The sequence below is a fragment of the Microtus oregoni genome, unplaced genomic scaffold (assembly GCF_018167655.1).
Source record: "Microtus oregoni isolate MIOR12 unplaced genomic scaffold, Mior012 000069F_ref0000032, whole genome shotgun sequence".
Lineage (NCBI taxonomy): Eukaryota > Metazoa > Chordata > Mammalia > Rodentia > Cricetidae > Microtus > Microtus oregoni.
Window position 1 is genome coordinate 4,084,207 of NW_024543976.1, and position 19,068 is coordinate 4,103,274.

General features: G+C 50.6%; 1 protein-coding gene across 2 annotated transcripts in view; it reads right to left on the reverse strand.

Moving 5' to 3' along the window:
• The window catches only part of Pdgfrb (platelet derived growth factor receptor beta), a 38,971-nt gene that overhangs the window by 4,246 nt on the left and 15,657 nt on the right, over window positions 1-19,068 (reverse strand). Inside the window, exons 3-20 of one of the 2 annotated variants that reach the window (XM_041641395.1) lie at window positions 18,675-18,995; window positions 16,342-16,608; window positions 15,348-15,475; window positions 15,093-15,267; window positions 14,383-14,575; window positions 13,738-13,853; window positions 12,367-12,490; window positions 11,583-11,794; window positions 8,702-8,796; window positions 7,685-7,817; window positions 7,124-7,228; window positions 6,725-6,835; window positions 4,799-4,958; window positions 3,225-3,385; window positions 2,359-2,477; window positions 2,014-2,136; window positions 1,242-1,353; window positions 632-731 (exon numbers count right to left, since the gene is read on the reverse strand). In XM_041641395.1, coding sequence (XP_041497329.1) covers window positions 632-731; window positions 1,242-1,353; window positions 2,014-2,136; window positions 2,359-2,477; window positions 3,225-3,385; window positions 4,799-4,958; window positions 6,725-6,835; window positions 7,124-7,228; window positions 7,685-7,817; window positions 8,702-8,796; window positions 11,583-11,794; window positions 12,367-12,490; window positions 13,738-13,853; window positions 14,383-14,575; window positions 15,093-15,267; window positions 15,348-15,475; window positions 16,342-16,608; window positions 18,675-18,995 — 2,755 coding nt within the window. Of the gene's footprint in view, window positions 1-631; window positions 732-1,241; window positions 1,354-2,013; window positions 2,137-2,358; window positions 2,478-3,224; window positions 3,386-4,798; window positions 4,959-6,724; window positions 6,836-7,123; window positions 7,229-7,684; window positions 7,818-8,701; window positions 8,797-11,582; window positions 11,798-12,366; window positions 12,491-13,737; window positions 13,854-14,382; window positions 14,576-15,092; window positions 15,268-15,347; window positions 15,476-16,341; window positions 16,609-18,674; window positions 18,996-19,068 lie in introns of both variants that reach the window. The other variant, XM_041641394.1, reaches the window with a different exon arrangement.

Below are 19,068 nucleotides of genomic sequence, written 5' to 3' on the forward strand. Positions count from 1 at the left end.
CACCAATCCCTTGGGAAGTCTTCCCAGCTTCCCTCACCCATGTGATTCTGTGTGGTCCAAGATGCCATGGTGAGCACGTGACCTGAATTTGTCTAATAGGGATTTTCATCTTCCCAGCACAGGCCTGGATCTGATGGCATGTGACCAAACTGAGCTCTTAAAGTCCACCTCTGGGTCGGGTTGGAGATATGGCTCAATGGTTAAGAGCACTCGTTGCTCTTACAGAGTAGTTGGGTTCGATTCCAAGCACCCACATGTTGCTCACAGTCTCAGAGGATCTGACACCGTCTTCTGATCTCCGAGGGCATCAGACATGGATGCCATGCCCACACAGGCATGCAGGCAAAACACTCATACACTTAAAAAAAATAAGGTCAGCTTTGAGTCTTTTCCTGGAGCAGTGCAAGCAGTAAGATGTTAGGGCAGTACTAACGGCAGTCACATGAACAGGACAGGCTTGAATTTGAAACCAGCCTTGAGAAAGTGGAGACCTGGGCTGGGATAGAACTTTCTGATGGCTCCATTTCGAACAGCTTGATCCAGTTCTAACAGGATGTGTCTAGCCTCTGAGTTGGAGATGCACACCCTCTGAACCCTCAGATCCTTCCCAAGTGCGCAAGGTTCCACTCACATCTCGTCAGAGGCATGAGCGGGCTGGGCCATGCGGTAGCCCCTCTTGATGGCATTGTAGAACTGGTCGTTCATAGGCAGCTCTGGATAAGGGGTGCCACCTGTCATGGAACAGAGACAGGGACATTAGTGTCTCAGCATGTGGGAAGTGGCAGGGCACACTGTCCTGATGTATACGAGAACACAATTCCCTTGGCATTGGAGACAGAGATGGAACTAGAGAAGCAATGATACCCAAGCAGGATCTGTGTCTGTGCTTTTGGAGTCTCAGTGTAGCCCAAGCTGGCCTGAAACTTTCCATCTTCTTGACTTCCAAGTATTGGGATTACAGATGTACACCATTATAGCTGGCTTCAAGCATGCCTTTTGATATGTCTAACTCCTTTGATGCTTAGATGGGAAGATAGAAACCCAGAATAGGCCAAGAACTTGCCAAACTCATGCAATGGAAAGAGAGGCACAGCCTGGACTTGCTCCTGAGTCCCGCTCATGTTCCAGTGTCTGCCCCACAGTCCCCTGCTTCCAGCCTGAGGAGCAGTCAGGAGGGAGGTAGGAGCAAGAGGGTAGCTGCTCTGGGGTATAACTTGGGGCTGGGAGAAGAAGCGGCTCACCCAGCGTGAAGATTTCCCACAGCAGGATCCCGAAAGACCACACGTCACTCAGCGTGGTGTAGAGGCTGTTGAAGATGCTCTCTGGGGCCATCCACTTTAGAGGCAGAAAGGTCTGCAAGGGCAAGGCAGGTACTGAGTGCATGGAGGGTCCTCGTGGCCAGTCTCTCAACCCCACCTCACCTGGGAAGGAGGAGGCCCAGCATCTCCCACACCAATTCCATCTCACTCCACTCCACGGCTCTCAGCACATTCCTGGCTAGAGTGCTGCGAAGTTGTTTCCTAACTCACTAGCTAAAGACATGGCAGCCTGTGTTCCTGGGGGAAGCCTCTAGGGTGTGCTTTGCATAGACGTGAGCAGCCATGGTCATGGCCAGGAGTTCTCTTTGGTCTCTGAAGTCTGTAGCCCTTCTACCCCTGGGCTTCAAGACAACCTATCTTACCACATCTTCTGGGCTCCTTTCTATGCTCCTCGACCTTACATCTCCTAATACAGGGGTGTCTATACTCCCTTCCTATTTACCCCAAGCCCACTGTAGCTGGTTCCTTGGTCTCTGCTGTGACAGTCCTGACCCTCTCCCAGTCTCTCTCCACTGTGCACAAAGCTAGGCTCCTTGTCCTGTCCCTGCTCATAGGTAGGGAGCATTGACATCTCTGCTGGTAGGATAAGCTACCAGTGGCCCCCTACCAAGCTGAGGCCACATGAATCAGGAGAAAACCATGTCTAGGGAGAGAGGCACCTGGGGACAACCCCACGGATGATGAAGGCACTCACACTGCCTTTGGAGATGTAGTTTGAGTCACGCATGATGTCTCGAGCCAGGCCAAAGTCACAGATCTTGACCAGCTTGCCCTCGCAGATAAGCACGTTCCTGGCCGCCAGGTCTCGATGGACACACTGGGTCAGGGAAAAGGGGGGCTGAGGCTAAAGGGCAACTGTGGAGAAGATCCTCTGGGACAGAGATTTAGGAAAAATCCGTGCCTGCCCGGGTGTGGGGTTTCTCAATGTCCTGCCCACCAGAGGGCTGGGAGCTATCTCACCCATAGATGTGGGAGAGTCTAGTTGGCTAGATGACCCCTCTCCCCATAATTCTGCCTTCCCCATCAGGACCACACTTACGTTTTTAGATGCCAAGAACTCCATGCCATTGGCCACCTGGTAGCTGAAGCCCACGAGGTCTGTGTAACTAAGCACTGGAGACTCATTGATCAAGGTGGCCCGATAGGTCCTTTCAGGGGCTAGAGAGTGCAGAGGATTATGGGTTACTTTGTGTACACCACAGGCCTAGAAGACTCCTGTCTTTAGGCTTGTAGGTGACTGAGAGTTCAATACAAATGGCTACTGATTTTCTAAGTGTTCCCTTAGGAGAATGAGTTTTGTTTTTGTTTGGTTGGTTGGTTGATTGGTTGGCTTTGTCTTGAGAGGCAGGGTTTCATTATAGCTTTGAGGCCTATCCTGGAACTCACTCTTGTAGACCAGGCTAGCCTTGAACTCACAGAGATCCGCCTGCTTCTGCCTCCCGAGTGCCGGGATTAAAGGCGTGCACCACCACCACCTGGCAAGAACGAGTTTTTAAGTGTCTAACCTAAACCTCTTCTGCTTTCACTGTCCTTACTGGCAAGAAAAGCCCTAGTCCCGAAACCACCAGCTAAGGCTTGCCTGCCTGTTTCTCAGGACATTAGATGATCACACGGCCAACCCAGAGCACATGTGTCTTCCTCCAGGCCCTAGAAGGCCATCTCTACCCGCTCTTCCCCTCTTACCAGAGTGTGCATGCTTCTAGAGCCAGTTACAGGACTCTGGTCAGGGCTCCACTGCACAGAAGCACTGGGCAGGCAGCTGGCCTCAGTTTCCACATGCATGAAATGAGCTCTCTGCCTTCCAGGGTTGTCACAAGACTGAGCACATGAGGGACTTTGAAAGGAAAGCGTCACTGTGCACACGGGGTGAGCCTGCACACGTGTGCCAGCACCACATTCACTTACCAGATGGGACATAGTTGTCATAAGGAGCCATGTAGTTGGAGGGCTCGATGTCCGCATATTTGATGTCTCCTTTCATGTCCAGCATAGGCACGTAGTCTAGAGATTCATCCTTGCTCATGTCCATGTAGCCGCCATCGCTCTCCCCAGTCAGGGACAAATGGCTGTAGGTGAGAGGATGGAGTCAGGAGAAGCCATGGATTTCTCTTCCCTCCTGCTCCTGGCCCTTGCTCAGCCTGAGACCATGTGGCCTGGTCATCTGTAGATCTCCTCAGCCACTGTACCCACAGTCCTATGGTCTGCCGCCACAATACACTTCCAACTAATCTGTATGGCCCTGAGCTGGACCCTGGGGCTGCAGGGATGATATGAGACCCAGCGCGTGTTCCAGAGGTCCTGAGTTCAATTCCCAGCAAGCACATGGTGGCGCCCAACCATCTATAATGACATCTGGCGCCCTCTTGAGGAAGAGACCTGGTCAGTCATCATCATCAACTTAGACCAATATGGACAAATTCAACAGAACTGCCATATACGGGCTGCCCATGCATGCTTCAGCATTGCCAGGGCACAAATGTCAAACTTCAATTTCACATGTTCTCAGCGTTCACACCCAGGAGTAATTACAGCAGCCAGGGAAAGGGTCATACATGGGTCTGCAGAGCAGTTCCTTTCTGGGCCTTTCCAGTACCTATCTATGCCTACAGAGCGGCGAGGTGCATGGTCTAGGGTGGCAACGAGGCCTCACCTGGACCCATCGGGTCCAGCCTCAGTTCCCCAGGGAATAGTGGAACCAAACACACATGTGCGGGAACACGTCACAGTGTTAGGACCAGGTGCATTTTCATATCCCTGAGTACACTTTTGCAAAGTTATTATCTTTGTTTTTTTAAATTAACAAACAACAACAACAACAACAAAACAAAGTAAGCGGGGCTGAAAATATGGCTCAGTGGTTAAGAGCACTGACTGCTCTTCCAGAGGACCCAGGTTCAATTCCCAGCACCCACATGGTGGCTCACAGCTATCTGTAATTTCAGAATCCAACACCCTCACACAGACATACATACAGGCAGAACACCAATAAAATGAAAATAAATAAATTAAAAAACAAAAAACTAAACAAACAAATGAAAAACAAAATAAGAAATGTTCTTTATGAAATAATCAGAAGACAGAGTTGTGTTGCCTGTAGAGAACTGGGGAGGCTGGCTTGTGGAGGGTAGGGAGCTAAGGCCCAGAGCCTAGTATGTAGCATCTTAGAGTCTGGCTCTCAGTTTATCACTGCCTCTGCCCCTAGGTCCCTAAGGCAAGAAAAAAGGACACCCAAGACACGAGAATGGCATGTGGGTTCAAAGAGTCACATCTTCAGAAAGGTTAGGAAGGAGCCTGCCTCACTGAGATGACATGGAGTTACAATTGATCCCTCTCTCCTTCCCATCATCATCGTCTGCCTGGTTACGACCCTGTCTCTGGGAAGTGACTCTGCCCCAACGCTCACACCCTCATCTTTGGGCTTCTGAACACGAGTGCCCATATGCTTGGCAGGTCCTCACTCGGGGCTCCCTCCCTCATACCTGGGTGGGGAGAGCCCCACTGGCAGGGCATTACTGTAGAGCTCAGCACTGGGTGGGCATGGCTTGTTGGAATGGCGCTGCAAGAAGGTGTGCTTGTTGCGGTGCAGGTAGTCCACCAGGTCCCCGTAGCGGCAGTATTCAGTGATGAGGTAGATGGGCCCTGCAGAAGGACAGGCTCAGGGATGGATTCTGGGAGAGGCCTCATTCTTCCCAGCATGGCCACAAGGCCAATCAAGAGTCTTGGGTGTGGAGACACAGATGGCAAGATGGCAAAGAGAGCTGGCACCTTGCAAACCTGGATCCTCTCTCTGCCTTCTGTGACTGTAAGCTGTTACTCTCTAAGGGCCTTCTTTTGCCCTTCTAGCCAGGGGCTAACAACACCCACCCTTGGGGTTGACATGAAGACCCCTGAGATGATGTCTTTGAGGGCTCGGCACGGGGCAAGCCTATGACATCAGTTGCTGCTGCTCTTCTCAGACTCTTGGATTCTGATCTACATGAAGTAGGTAAATGTCTCTGTCAGCACCATTTACCAGTTACACTTAAGTTCAACGCACTTAAAGCCACCCAAAAGATGAAGACACTTTTGAAATACGCCCAGTACAGGCACAGACAACGCTCTGTGTGCAATGTACTTCTGTATTTAGACAGATTACACAATACCGAGGAAAATCCCAGATCTCACAACAGGCAGCTGCGAATGGCAACAACTTCACTATTATTACTGTGTCCACAGCCCAAGGGTAACCAAACCCTCAAGTAAACACGATGGCCAAAGTGACTTTCAACACCCATGTGAACAAAAGCCAGCTCCTGGTTTGCCCGCTGATGGGCTCTGCTGTCTCCAAGCCTTAGAGGCTGTTACTTTCCCACAGTTTCAAAAATGTATTGTGAAAATACAAAAATGGAGGTTGAAGGGATGGTCAGTAGTTAGGAGCCTTGTTAAGAGCTCTCACAGAGGACCCTGGTTCCATATCCCACACCTATGTGATGGCTCACAACCATCTGTAAATCCAGTTCCAGAGGGTCTGATGCCCTCTTCTGGCTGCCTCAGGCACCTGGCACACACATAGTGCACAGACATACAGGCAAGCATGTACTCACATAAAACTTCAGAATCTGAAGAAAATAATGTCTGGAGAGACTTGGGTTTGGAAGCTGCTGGAACTAGTGGCCCCAAGAATCTCTCTGCCCTGAAGTTATCGTGATTCTGAGTTTCTAAAACCAAACCCAGTGGCTGGAGAGATGGATCAGCGGTTAAGAGCACTGGCTGCTTTTCCAGAGTTCCTGGGTTCAATTTCCAGCAACCACACGGTGGCTCACAGTCACCTATAATGAGATCTAGTGCCCTCTTTTGGCCTGTAAGCATAAAGGACAGCAGAACACTGTATGCATAATGAATAAATAAATAAATTTCTAAAAACAAAAACTAAACTCATCTTGTATTGGGACTAATGAGTCCTGGCCTTCAGCTGCTCTTCCCTGCTAGAGCCTTCTAATTGAAGTTACTAGAAGCTGTGCCTAGCCTAGAGGATCAGAGGATGGGATTTTCACCTGTTGGCCATTAACCGCAGGATATTTAAGCCTACATGGTGCTAATAAAGAGGTGCTTTGCTATCAGTGTTTAAAGGTCTGCATGTCGGTCTGTCTCTGCGTGTGTGTTCTCAACCTCCAGTTCCTTCCTTTTCCGAAGCTCGCGAACTGGGGTCTAGCGCATAGAGCGCAGACCAGGGTCGTGGTGCGCGGCAATCTGGGATAGTGAAGTAAAACAACACCACTATCATCACTGTCAGCAGCCCAGCGGGTCACCAGCTGGTGTGCTGGGCAGCAGGTGTGTGGACACTCCCACGAGAGTGTCCTGTTGGTGGCGGACTGAGAACAGGAAAGAGAGGAGCCTCAGAGTCCTCTGGGACATGGCTTGAGTACCTCCTTTGGTACAGGCTCCCAGCAGGTTGACCACATTCAGGTGGGGTCCGAGGTGACTCATGATCTTCAGCTCTGACATGAGGGCTTGCTTCTCACTGCTTCGGGCTGTAGCTGAGGAGAGAAAGGGGCTCAGTCTGGGTGGGCCCCACCAGGGCCTACTCTGTCCCACTCTGATGTAGGACTAGTGTCCCAGGGGGGTGAGGACCTCACTGGAGCAGGAAGAAGGTGGAAGGAGGGAAGAGAAAAAAGAGGAATCCAAAGAGGAAACGGTGAGGAGCCTTTCTGTCTCACAAATCCAGGTCCAGGGCCCTTCAGAAGAAACCAAATGTACAGGGAAGGGTAAGGCAGAGTGGGACCCTAGGTGTGAGGAAGAGGGCTGGCTCATGTTTCAAGACTCACATTTCAGCATCTTGACAGCCACTTTCATGGTGGCGTGTGAATGGCTCAGACCATGAGCTGTGGCCTCCACCACTTGTCCGAAGGCCCCAGAGCCTAGTGTGCGTCCTGGGATGGAAAGAAACTCTCAGCTCTTGGGAACTAGGATCCTTACCTCATCTTCCCACTCAGAACAGGGGACTATTCTCTTAGGTCATCCTTCCAACCACCTCATTGTGCTCCCTCTCAGGAAGCTTCCCATCCTTTGGGTCTCCTCTAGATCCTGTCTGCCTCCCCTAGAGTCCCTAGAAGACCTCCTGCCTCCTCAGGAAATCACAGCCCCCCTGCATCTGCCTCAGACTCCCCAGCCTCTCTGGTACTTCCTCTCTGGCCTGGAGGGGCCCCATATCAATCTCAGGTTCCTAGGGCTTCCGTGCTATCAGGGATCATCTTGTCTTCACCATATAGAGAGGATACTGAGAGCCAGAGAAGACAAGATATCAGCTCTGGGCCTCAGCTAGTCGTAACCATGCTGGGAGCAGATCTCAGGGTCTCCTTTGCCACCAAAGACTTCTTAGGACTGACCGAGCACGAGCTGGTCCCGTGGCAGCTCCCAGGTGGAGTCATAAGGCAACTGTACAGGGTCCACGTAGATGTATTCGTGGCCATCAGAGCTCACAGACTCAATCACCTTCCATCGGATCTCATAGCGTGGTTTCTGCAGGACAAGACCAACAGATGAGCTGGTTGGTCAGAGGGCATCTTTGGCCTTAAGCCTATCAGGTCCAGCCCTTAGATGGCAGATGGGACAGGAGACTCTGAGACCAAGAGAGGGCGGGAATTTATTTAAAGGGATACAGCGAGTGACCAGCAAAACCAAGGTCTCCATGAGTTCAGAGGCAACTGGCACTAAGGTGCCCCAGAAGGTGGAAAGTGTGGCTGAGATACCCTGAGGACGCTGCCTCTGGAGAGCAGCTGACAGAGTGGCCCTCACTCACTAGAACGGCTTTATCAGCTTCTCCCAGAGGCCCAGTTACTCCTCAGATGTCAAATGTGGGGGGCCCTCCCCATGTCGGGTCTGTCTCTGTGGGATCTCAAAAGGATGCAGCCTTTGAATGTGGAAATCTTAGATGCTGGAGTCACAGGATTGGAATCTTATAATGACAGGATGAAGGGCACTAAAGTCCCAATTCAGGAATTGTAAGCGTTTGGAGCTACAGAACGGGAAAATGTCAGAACAGAGCATTGCAACTTTAGATTCGTGGGGTCAGATTGCATTCTAGTGACTCATGGGTAAGAGCTGGAAGAATCATGGGGCCAGGGTAGTCCACCCACAAAGTGCCATTTGTCCCGCGACTGGATTGAACAGGAAAGACCTAGGCAGAGGAAAGAGCAGGGGTCTGGAGTCAGTCCTGGACCACTTGCAGCAGGCCTGGGGTCAGCACAGCCCGCTGGGGATGGAGGGAGATGGGGACCCAGTGCTGCTCTGAGTCAGCTGAGCTCCATGCTAGGTCCTTCATATGTGACAGACTGTGTGACATTCAGGGCAGACCTCGAGGAAATAGGGGTACCACTGTGCACCTACAGGCTAGAGGCGCTTACCTTCTGCCACAGCATGATGAGAATGATGAGCGAGATGACAGTGAGGACCACCAAGGCCAGGATAGCTGAGATCACCACCACTTTGAAAGGCAGGGCTAAAGACAGAGACCAGAGTAGCCGTAAGCAAACAGCGGCTGGCAGTTGCTCTCCCCACCATGCTGTGGGCATCACAGATCCACTGGACTTGCTCTGCCTAGCACAGAAGACCTTACTCTCTAGATAGCTGGCCTCAGGACCCTCGCTCTGGCCTTACCTGCAAACCCCAGTGACCCTCAATAATGCCCCTTCTCAGATCATGGCCGGGCTCAGGCTGGCCTTTGCATCATCCTGCTAGGCTACTGAAAACCCTCTTCCGGTTCCTGGTCATTCTCTGTGCCTCTCACAGCATTAGGCACCCTGAGGACCAGGCCATGCCCTCCTTTCTTCCAGGCTGATGCCCTGGTGGGTTGTCATGCCTGGGTCATAGATTTAGGTGCCATTTCTAACCAAATGGTTGAGGCATTCACTAAGTGACTGCTCGAAAGAGCCAACCCTGAACTTCAGCAGCCTGAAGAATCCACACCCTGAAGAGTCTGTTCCTCCCAGCCCCTCCTTGGGGAACAGCTGGTGTGTGTGACAGAGCGGTCAGAGAGTGCACTATCTAGGGCACTGAGGTGAACACACAGCTCTGCCTGGGTCCCCTGAGCCCTGAGTCTTCTCTAGCCCAAGGTTTCAGCTTTGCTGCTACCCAGTCACCCTGGTTGAACCTCTGTCCTTCCCCACTTAGCAATAGCTGTTGTCTTCTGGGAACGTGCTTCTTCCTCCTTATGTCCCCTTCCTGCCCTCCTCTGTTCCCCAAGGAGCCTTCCTCTGGCTCATCCACACCCTTTCCTTCTGAGGGTCACTGGCTGACATCTTTGTCCTCTCTTCCCAACAGCCCCATGTCCTAGTCTTGCAAAGGGAGCCTGCACCCTCCAGGGATCCATCAGAGTCATCCTCCGTGTGATAGTACACGGTGTCCTGTCCAGGCGTCACACAATGACTTTCCTCCTGTCTTTACTCAGGCCTAGAGTGGGTCTATATGTCAGGCTGTGCACACTCTGCTCTGCCCACTTGCTCAAGGATGCATGTGCACCTACGAGAGTGTGGAGAAAATAATTGTGTTTTATTTTTATGTACGTATATATGTGTGCATTTGTGTGCCTGAATGCCACGTGTGTGGATGCTGATGGAAGAAAGCATTAAATCCATGGGCGCTGGAGCCACAGGTGGTCGTGAGCCCCCTGACATGGCACCGGGAATGCAACTGAGGTCCTTTAGAAGAGCAGCCAGTACACTTAAGCCCTGAACATCTCTCCAACCCAATAGGATATTTACAAAGCTCACTCATCTTCTAGGGCAGGTGACAGGGATGTACATAGACAAACTTGCACAAGGCTGTGGAGCAGCCTGTGTGTGTGCATGTGTGTGTGTGTGTGTGTGTGCGCGCGCGCGCACACGTGCATGCGTGTGTATGTGCATGTGTGTGTGTGAAGCTCTGATTTTTCTGACTTCTGTATCCTGTATCCCCACTCCTTACCACTTCCTTCCCTATTACTTCCCCTGCCTCAGATCCACATACAGCTTGCTTTCCAGACGGTCTTGTTTCCTTGAACTTCTCAGAAACTAATCTACTGCTAGGCGTTTCCACCAGGCCTCCCTGACTGCAACACCACCCCTCCCAGGCTAACATTAGCCATCGTTCAGCATTTGATGTAAAGCTTCTTTTTCCTGGGGTACTTCCCCAACCCAACGGTTAGCATAGAGCTTCTTCTCTCTCGGGGCTGCTTCCTGGAGGCTGGTTTACTCCTTTGTCGGCCTCCTGTGTACTATGAGTTTGGGTCCCCATAACTTACTGAGCAGGAAATAGGTGAGTGATGAAGCATGCACACACGTGTGCGAGCAGGGATGAGTGGACACACACATCTGGACTCTGGCAAGTACTGTTTATATGTGCAATAACCATACACATATGTGAACCTGCTGTACACATTTTCTGGAGGTGTGTATCTACAGACTTGTGCTCAATGCTTTTTTATGTTTTATATGTTGCAACTATGTGAGTGCAGATATGTGCCATGCCAATTTTCACACACGCACAAGGTTTGTACATGCATGGTTTATACACTTGTATGGGGATTGTACTCCCACATGTACCTGTGTGTAGATATTCATTTCATGGATTACATACAAGTCTTAGATTTGGGCAGGCTTATATACACAGCTTACAAAAGTATACCCTGCAGTTTTTTTTTTTGTTTTTTTTTTTTGTTTTTTTTTTGTTTTTCGAGACAGGGTTTCTCTGTGGCTTTGGAGCCTGTCCTGGAACTAGCTCTGTAGACCAGGCTGGTCTCGAACTCACAGAGATCCGCCTGCCTCTGCCTCCCGAGTGCTGGGATTAAAGGCGTGCGCCACCATCGCCCGGCACCCCTGCAGTTTTATATACACGGACAGTATTGTGCTTGCAGGAGCACATGCTAACATATGTGTTCTCTAGGGATTAAGCATCCTCAGCACAGATTGCATGTGCACATGAAGGGTGTATGCCCAAGTCCCAAGATCAGCTCACTCATGTTTACATCATGTTTACATCATGCTTACATCATGTATCATGCATACCAGTTCATTTCCTACGCATGAATCAATGCTTTTCATGTCTGTGCTGTATAGACTTGTGTTTGTGCACTTGTGCCCACATAATATGTTGTGATGTGTGTAGGAACATACTCTGGTGGCTTTTGTTATGTTCCTATGGGCTTTGTGAGCACGCTGACTTGACCCACTTTGGGCATGCAGGCTCGGCGTAGCAGGATCAAGGAAAGGGTGAAAGGTCATCAGAGCAACCCAAAGCTGGGACACTCACAATGTGGTACCACGGTGACCTCCTGCGAATCTCTGCCCATCGAGTTCTGGAGCATGCAGCGTACTGACAGTGGCTGATCCACGTGACGCAGGCGCAGCGTGCTCACCACCTCATATACCCGTTCCTCCTCCCAGAAAGTCACGTTAGTCTCTAGCTGGTTCTCCTCCTTGGAACCATTCCCCAAGGGTATGGGTGACAGCTTTCGTGGACACCTGCTAGGAGACACAGGGGCAATAGCTTGCATCCTCTCTTAGTTCCCCTCTGCAGATAGGGGAACCGAGGCTCAAAGCAGGCTGTACACTGAGTGGTGTATAGAGAAGGATGTTTCATTTCTATGACTGCTTGGTCCTTAAGCAGGTTCCTACTGTGTTGTCTAGATGGACCAGCAGGGGATGCTAGTACTCCAGAACTGAGACTCCTAAATGGCAAAATTCGCTCATTTGACCCTCAAGGTTAACCAGTGTATCAGGGTTAGAGGCAAATCCTGAACTCATCCTATGTCTCTGTACTAGACTCAGCTCTGGTCAGGGGTATAGAACAACTACTGGATGAATTAGACACCTTTAGGGGCCAGACCCTGCACCTTCCAGGGCCGAGGATGGCTCAGGGTCAAGATAAGAAAAGGAGCTACTGAGGTTATGCACAGTATCTCCAGGAAAGCAGAGGACTGGTCTAAGATGTGGCCTGGATCTCTCAGGAGAAGAGTCTGGTCTGGATTACCGTGCACTGGGTCATTCTAGGCAGATGAGGGTGTTCGGGAAGGCTGAGGCTCAGGTACGCTCACCTTTTGAGGTCTCTGCAGGTAGACCAGGTGATGTTTGGCTGAGGCATGCCCCGGCCACGACAGCGGATTGTCTGCTCCCCGTTGGCAGGGTGGCTCTCACTCAGCTCCAGCACACGGACAGGAACTGAACAGCCAGAGAGTAAAGGGTCAGGGAGTGGGGTGATCAGAACAGACCTCAGGGGACTTGCTCCAGAATTTCCCCAAGGCAGGAGACTACAGGGGGAATGTTATATACCAGGAGCCACAGTGTGAAAAATGACAGCTTCCTCTCTGGGACTTCAAAGGGCAAGGCTCAGAGTCTGTCTCTAACATCAGTCTGAGACTTGTTCTTCCCTTAACAAAGAGAGAACAGGTCCAGAGACCAGGGCCCTGGGCAGCTAGGCTCATGAAGCTAGACTTTGACAGCATTGCTTTGTTTTGTTTTGTTTTCCTGATTTTACTTCAGTGGTTGTTTTATATTTATGTCCTATGGCACTGAGTTTACATCTACAACCAAGATGCTAAATTTTGTCTTTCAAAATAGATTTAGTTTTAGAAAGCTAATTGACAAATCGTTAAGTCTTTATCCTGTCATTTCTGTGCACAAATCCTTCATTTCAGTAGCAATGGAAGCCAAAGCTGTACCAAGCCCACAAGCACTCACCCAAGTACCCCCCGCCATCCTTCCTCCATTTCTACCCTGACCTCATGCCCTCCATATATGCCAGAGCCCTCTGTTCAGGCCATACCCACCTTCCTACTATTTCTCTGGCAACGTGACGCATGATCTGGAGTGTTCTTCCCTAAATATCCACTTGTCTAATGCTCTCCATCCTCAAGTCTTCTCACAAAGGCCGACTCCAGAATGAGGTCAACCCTGATCGCCACACTGGAAACTACAACCCTCACCACCAGGCTCCTCTCTGTCTGTCTGTCTGTCTCTCTCTGTGTATGTGTGTGTGTGTGTGTGTGTGTTATGCCTCTCTCCTTCCTTCCCTGCCCCCTACATTTACTTCTCTTCTAACCCTAACCTTCCTCCTTCCCCCACTAGGATGCAAGCTATAAAATGTAGAACTCTGAACAGACCACCATATTGAAATTACTCATCCAAGTACGAATTGTATAAGCGAAGTAAAATTGTGGTGTTGACTGATAAATGACTCAGATTTGGGGGAACACCAAAACAATCTGGTGGTCATCTTTTGCCGCTGGGGAAACAGAGGCCCAGAAAGGGGACACACCGGGTCAGCTGTCTAGAATGCAGCCTCCTTGGTTCCAGGCCCTTTCTCCAGCCACTCCCATGGGTGGATGGGCAAAGAAGGAAGGGAACGGTTTGAATGGGGAGGGAGGGAAGGAGGAAGGAGGAGAGAGCGAAAGGGAGGTGATGTTTACCGTTGACCTGCAGCTTGAACGAGAGCTGGGCCTCTGCGTCCTCGTGGAAGGCCCGCATAGTGTAGTAACCAGCTTCTGCCACCTTCACACGCACCAAGGTCAGTTCGGATATGTACCTGTGGAGCAGGCCAGGCCAGGGGACTTCAGTCAGAACTTCAGAAACCCCTACAGCATCCTCGCCTTCCTATAGTCTGTCAGGGAAGGGATGTGCTTGCCAAGACCACGTGGGTGATGGCAGCAGAGTAAGCATTCACACAAGTCTCCTGAATCCCTACCCGCAGGCAGTTCCGCTAAGCTAAGAGGAACACTTGGGGAGGATCTCCGTATTCCTCTTTCCACAACCCACCCCCTTCAGAAGGGCACAGTCTGATCAGTCTGCCTCAAGGACACCCGCTTTCCATCCAGACATTTTGCTTTTGGCTGTCACCTGCTGTCGCCTCTCATCGCAAAGGTAACTAAACCTCTAAGCGGCCGAGCCACCAGTGTGTTTCCCCCTCCAGGCGGGGCAGAGTGGCTTACTCTGGTCCTGAGCATCCCTGGCAGCTGGCATGTGCTTAGCACACAGCAGATTCTCAGGCAAAAAGGTTTGTGGTATCTGAAGGCAGCTTTGAAACTTGCAAAGCAAGTGGACTAGCCGGTGCTCACCGGGTCTCGGACACGTTGCGGGTGGACAGAACCATCTCGCCAGCGCTGGAGTCACCCAAGGTACGGTTGTCCTTCAGCCACAGGACAGTGGGTGGCGGATAAGCCTCAAACACCACCTGCAATGTCCGGCTCCGGTGCAGCTCAGCAATTTGTACATCACCCAGTGTTCCCAGCAGCCTCACGTAGCCGTTCTCTGTGAAGGTATACAACAGTCAAGGGAGGGTCCTGTGGGCGGGGCTATGCCCAGACACCAGTGAGGGTATCCATCCAGCTAGTGGGGTGTTCCTGGTGGCCTGTGTCAACTAGAGGTCAGAGAAGTACCTTCTAGGGGCAGGGCTTCTTGAGGTAACAGACCAGGAGTTCAAGCTTGGTCTGGAATTGGAGCAGGAGTGGAATTTGGTGCTCTTAGTGTTGGGGTCAGTGCTGAGCCTGGGACTGGGGTTGAAGTTTTCTGTTCTGGCTCTATATTACATACAGGATACATCGGAACTTCAAACTAGTACAAGGTTGACTTTGGCAATGGGACTGCCAAGGCCGGCATCAAGGGGTTGATGATGAACTGGCTAGGTGAGAAGTCTAGGATGGGCTTAGAGCTAAGTCTGGGGCTGACGCTACATTTTATTTGAATCTGATACTGAAATAGACCCCAAGCCTGTGCCAGAGTCTGGTCAGCTCAGGGTGGGGTAGAGGGCTGAGTCCCAGGTACTCACCGATCACAGTGATGTTGATGGCCTTTTCATCTCCATGGTCATTCACGCTCACGGAGACATTGCAAGTATAGGTTCCCGAATCACTCAGCTCAGCGGCCGGGATGTGCAGGATGGAGCCAATTCGGGAGGGCACCCCAAAGAGGTAGTCTGTCACTGGCTCCACCAGTCGCCCACTCTGCAAGGACAAGTTTCCAAATCAGAAGCTGGTATGAGCCGGGACGTCTGTCCTGCCTTCCAACCCTGGCTCAGTGGTACCTTCATGCGGGGGTATGTCCACTGGAAGTTGACCACATCATTGCCCATCACGATGCACTTGATGGTGATGCTCTCACCCTGGCGGACCAGCGTCTGTGCTGCGTTCACAGAGACATTGATGGATGACACTGGAGTGGGGCGAGGAGATTAGATTAGGGCCACGGAGATCATCAACAGTCACCAGCACTTGGGGGCTGGAGAGATGGCTCAGTGGTTAAGAGCATTGCCTGCTCTTCCAAAGGTCCTGAGTTCAATTCCCAGCAACCACATGGTGGCTCACAACCATCTGTAAAGAGGTCTGGCGCCCTCTTCTGGCCTTCAGGCATACAGACAGAATATTGTATACATAATAAATAAATAAATATTTAAAAAAAAAACAGTCACCAGCACTGAGCTTGGGAATGGGAGTGGGTAGCTGTTGTGAACGATTCATTCATGGGTCCTATCAATAGTAATTAAACACTACTATATACAAGTACTATGCTACACTAGGGACAGAGGAGTATACACCTCAGACAGAATCTCTTTCTTCATGGCACTGACAATGGGATAACCATCTCAGAAGCCATAATCCTCTAGGAACCCAGGGACATTTACCAAGCACCTATCACCTTAACCTCTTTTATTTTACCTTTCCCCAAATCTGTGAGGAAGGCAGTCATTGCCACCTTCGTCTTATTGGAGGAGAGGGAATCAGGCTCATGGGGACCACGAGTCTTGTGCAAAGTGGTCCAAATGGGAAGTGACCAAGTTGGGATCCAAACCCAGCTGTCTGCAAGCCTGTGCCTTTGTCCCCACCTTACGAAGCCCAGACTGGCCTTTAGTGAACTACGACTGTGGACGAACTCCATCCTTTCTCTGAGCCTCGGTTTCCATAGACATAAGAGGGATAAAATGCTAACTAGCTCCCTCCCAAAACTACAGGAAAATCCAACGAGATATGAGGCTGTGCACTTAGTAAACCGAGGAGCTGTTCCCCAGAAAGGGAACTCACCCTGCAGGCTGTAGACATAGAAGGTATCGGAGTCCACTTCCCTGTCCCCAATGGTGGTTTTGCAGATGTAAGTCTTGTCCTCAAATGTACCAATGAAACCTCGCTGGTGGTCGTAGGGTATGTGTAGGGGGATATCCACTTTCTTCTCATGCAGTGTCACCTCCAGCTGGGGGTCTGTCACTCGGCATGGAATTGTCGTCTCAGTGACATCCGTGACAAAAATGAATAGGTCCTCGGAGTCCATAGGGAGGAAGCCCATGGTGGGATCTGTCAGGAGTAGAGCCAAGGAATGAAAGTCCTGACTAGTTTTTTTTTTTTCTTCCAACTTTGACATAAGCTAGAGTCATCTGGGAAGAAGGAAGCTCAACTGAGAGAATGCTCCCATCAGTTTGTCTGTGGGGCATTTTCTTGATTAATGATTGATGTGGGAAGGCCCAGCCCACTGTGGGTGGTACCCCTCCTGGGCAAGTAATATAAGAAAGGTAATATAATACCTTTGGGTAATATAAGAAAGCAGGCTGAGCAAGCCATGAGGAGCAGGGGAGTAAGCAGTGTTCCTCCGTGGTCTCTGGTTCAGTCCCTGCCTGACTTCCTGGCCTGACTTCTCTTCCCGATGGACTACGAGCTGTAAGATGAAATAAACCTTTCCCTTCCTGAATTGCTTTTGGTCATGGTGTTTAATCGCAGCCAGGATAGTGAGTTTCTAGCTGTCTGGTGAATTGCTGTTTGACTTTAAGCAGTCTCTTCTCTCTCTGGCCTCAGTCCCCTCGATACAGAATAAGGATGCTGCTATAGTTCTGATGTTGGTCCCCTCCAAACTGCACTGAAATATAGTTGTCATTGTAACAGTTCTTACAGGTAGGATTTTTAAAATGATAATTGTCAGCTGGGTAGTGAAGACATATCATCATCATCATCATCATTATTCCCAGCCTCTTGTGAAGCTCATGCAAGATGTCAGAGGACTGATTTGAGACATGCTGAAGCTACAGAGTGAATTCAGGGCCAGCCATGGCAACCTAGGGAGATTACGTCTCAAAACAAAAAAGTTAAATAGCAATAGTAAGGAACTGGAGAAATGGCTCAGGGGTTGAGAGCACTCGCTGCTCTTCCAGAGAATTTGAATTTATTTCTTAGGTAGTTCACAATTGCCTATAACTCTAGCTCAACACCCTCTTCCGGCTGTTATGTGGCTGGCACACACACACACACACACACACACACACACACACGACACACAGTGCATTCACAAACAAATAAATAAAAATAGCTAATTAATTTTTAAAAAAAAATCACAGTAGAGAGGTCTGGGCATGTAGTTCAGTGGTAAAGTCCTTGCTTAGTATGCACAAGACCTTGGGTTCAATCCCCAGCACCAAAAAGACAAAGGTGTGTGCGTGGGGGGGGGGTGATTAGCCATGAGGGCTTCATGGATTGATGCCATTACAGAAGTGTAAGTTCAAGCCCCTCTTGTTCTTCTTGTGTTCGCTTGCCTTTCTGCTTTTTCCATGGTATAACATTGCAAGAAGGCTTTCACTGGGCCAGGGGTGTGGCTCAATGGGCAGACGGCTTGCCTAGCATGCATTAAGGGGTGCTCTAGTGCATGCATGTGACTCCAGCACTCAGGTGGTAGAGGAAGGAGAATCAGAGGTTCAAGGTCGTCTTTGGCCATATAACAAATAGACATTGCCTCAAAAATAAAGGAGAAGAAGCCGAGTGTGAAGGCGCACACCTTCAATCCCAGCTCTCAGGAGGCAGAGCAAGATGGATTTCTATAAGTTTGAGGCCAACTTGGATCACAGAGGGAGTTAGTTCCATGCCAGCCAGGGCTACATGGGCGACTCACCCCTAGGGTGGGTGGGGGGAGGAGAAGAAGGGGGAAAAAGAAAGTGTTCTTGCCAGATGTTGGCCCCTGCCTCCAGAACTGTCTTCTGTTATAGTAGCACAACGGTATTTAGGAAGATGTTCTCAGAGGCCGTTTCCTGCTCTGTGTTTGATGTTGATAGTACTGGCGTTGGAGGGAGGGGGTAAAAAGTCATAAACTAAAGAGTAGCTGCACCTGGATCTCAGAGAAGAGGGCACTGGGATACGGGGCCAAAAGGAACAGGTTGGGACCAGCTGAGAACGCGGAACTCTTGGGAGGCAAGAGTGAGAGACAGGCAGGCGAGAGCAGACAATGAGTGGACCAATTGTGCCCCTGACTGACCCAGGCTGGATGTGCTCTTTGCCTGTGTCACATGGCTGCCTCTCACTCTGTCCTCGAGACACTTCCTTTTGTACTATGCACCGTGGAGATGAGGGTGCGGGAGTAGGCACCCAGGTAAGGTCCTTACCTGGCACAAAGATATAGATGCGCTTCCGTTCACCGAGCTCTGGCCCCAGGGAGTTGTTGTAGGCACAAAAGTATTCTCCAGTGTCGCCCCCGGTGACATTAGTGAGTGTCAGCACACTGGAGAAGGTGCCGTCCTGATTCACGGCCGTCTCTTGCCAGGACACCTGGGACATCTGTTCCCATATCACCGGTGCTGAGCCCAAGCAGGTCAGAACAAAGGTGCTGGAGACGTTGAGGATGAACTCTGGCCCAGGGGGTGTGATGACTAGGCTTTGGCAGGTCGGTGGTCCCAGGAGCAATAGCAGAGACAGCAACAACTGGCCTTTGTGGCAGGAAGGGTCAAATGTCAGGGGAAAAAGATCTTAGCCACTCCCCCAGAGTTGTCCTGGAGGCCT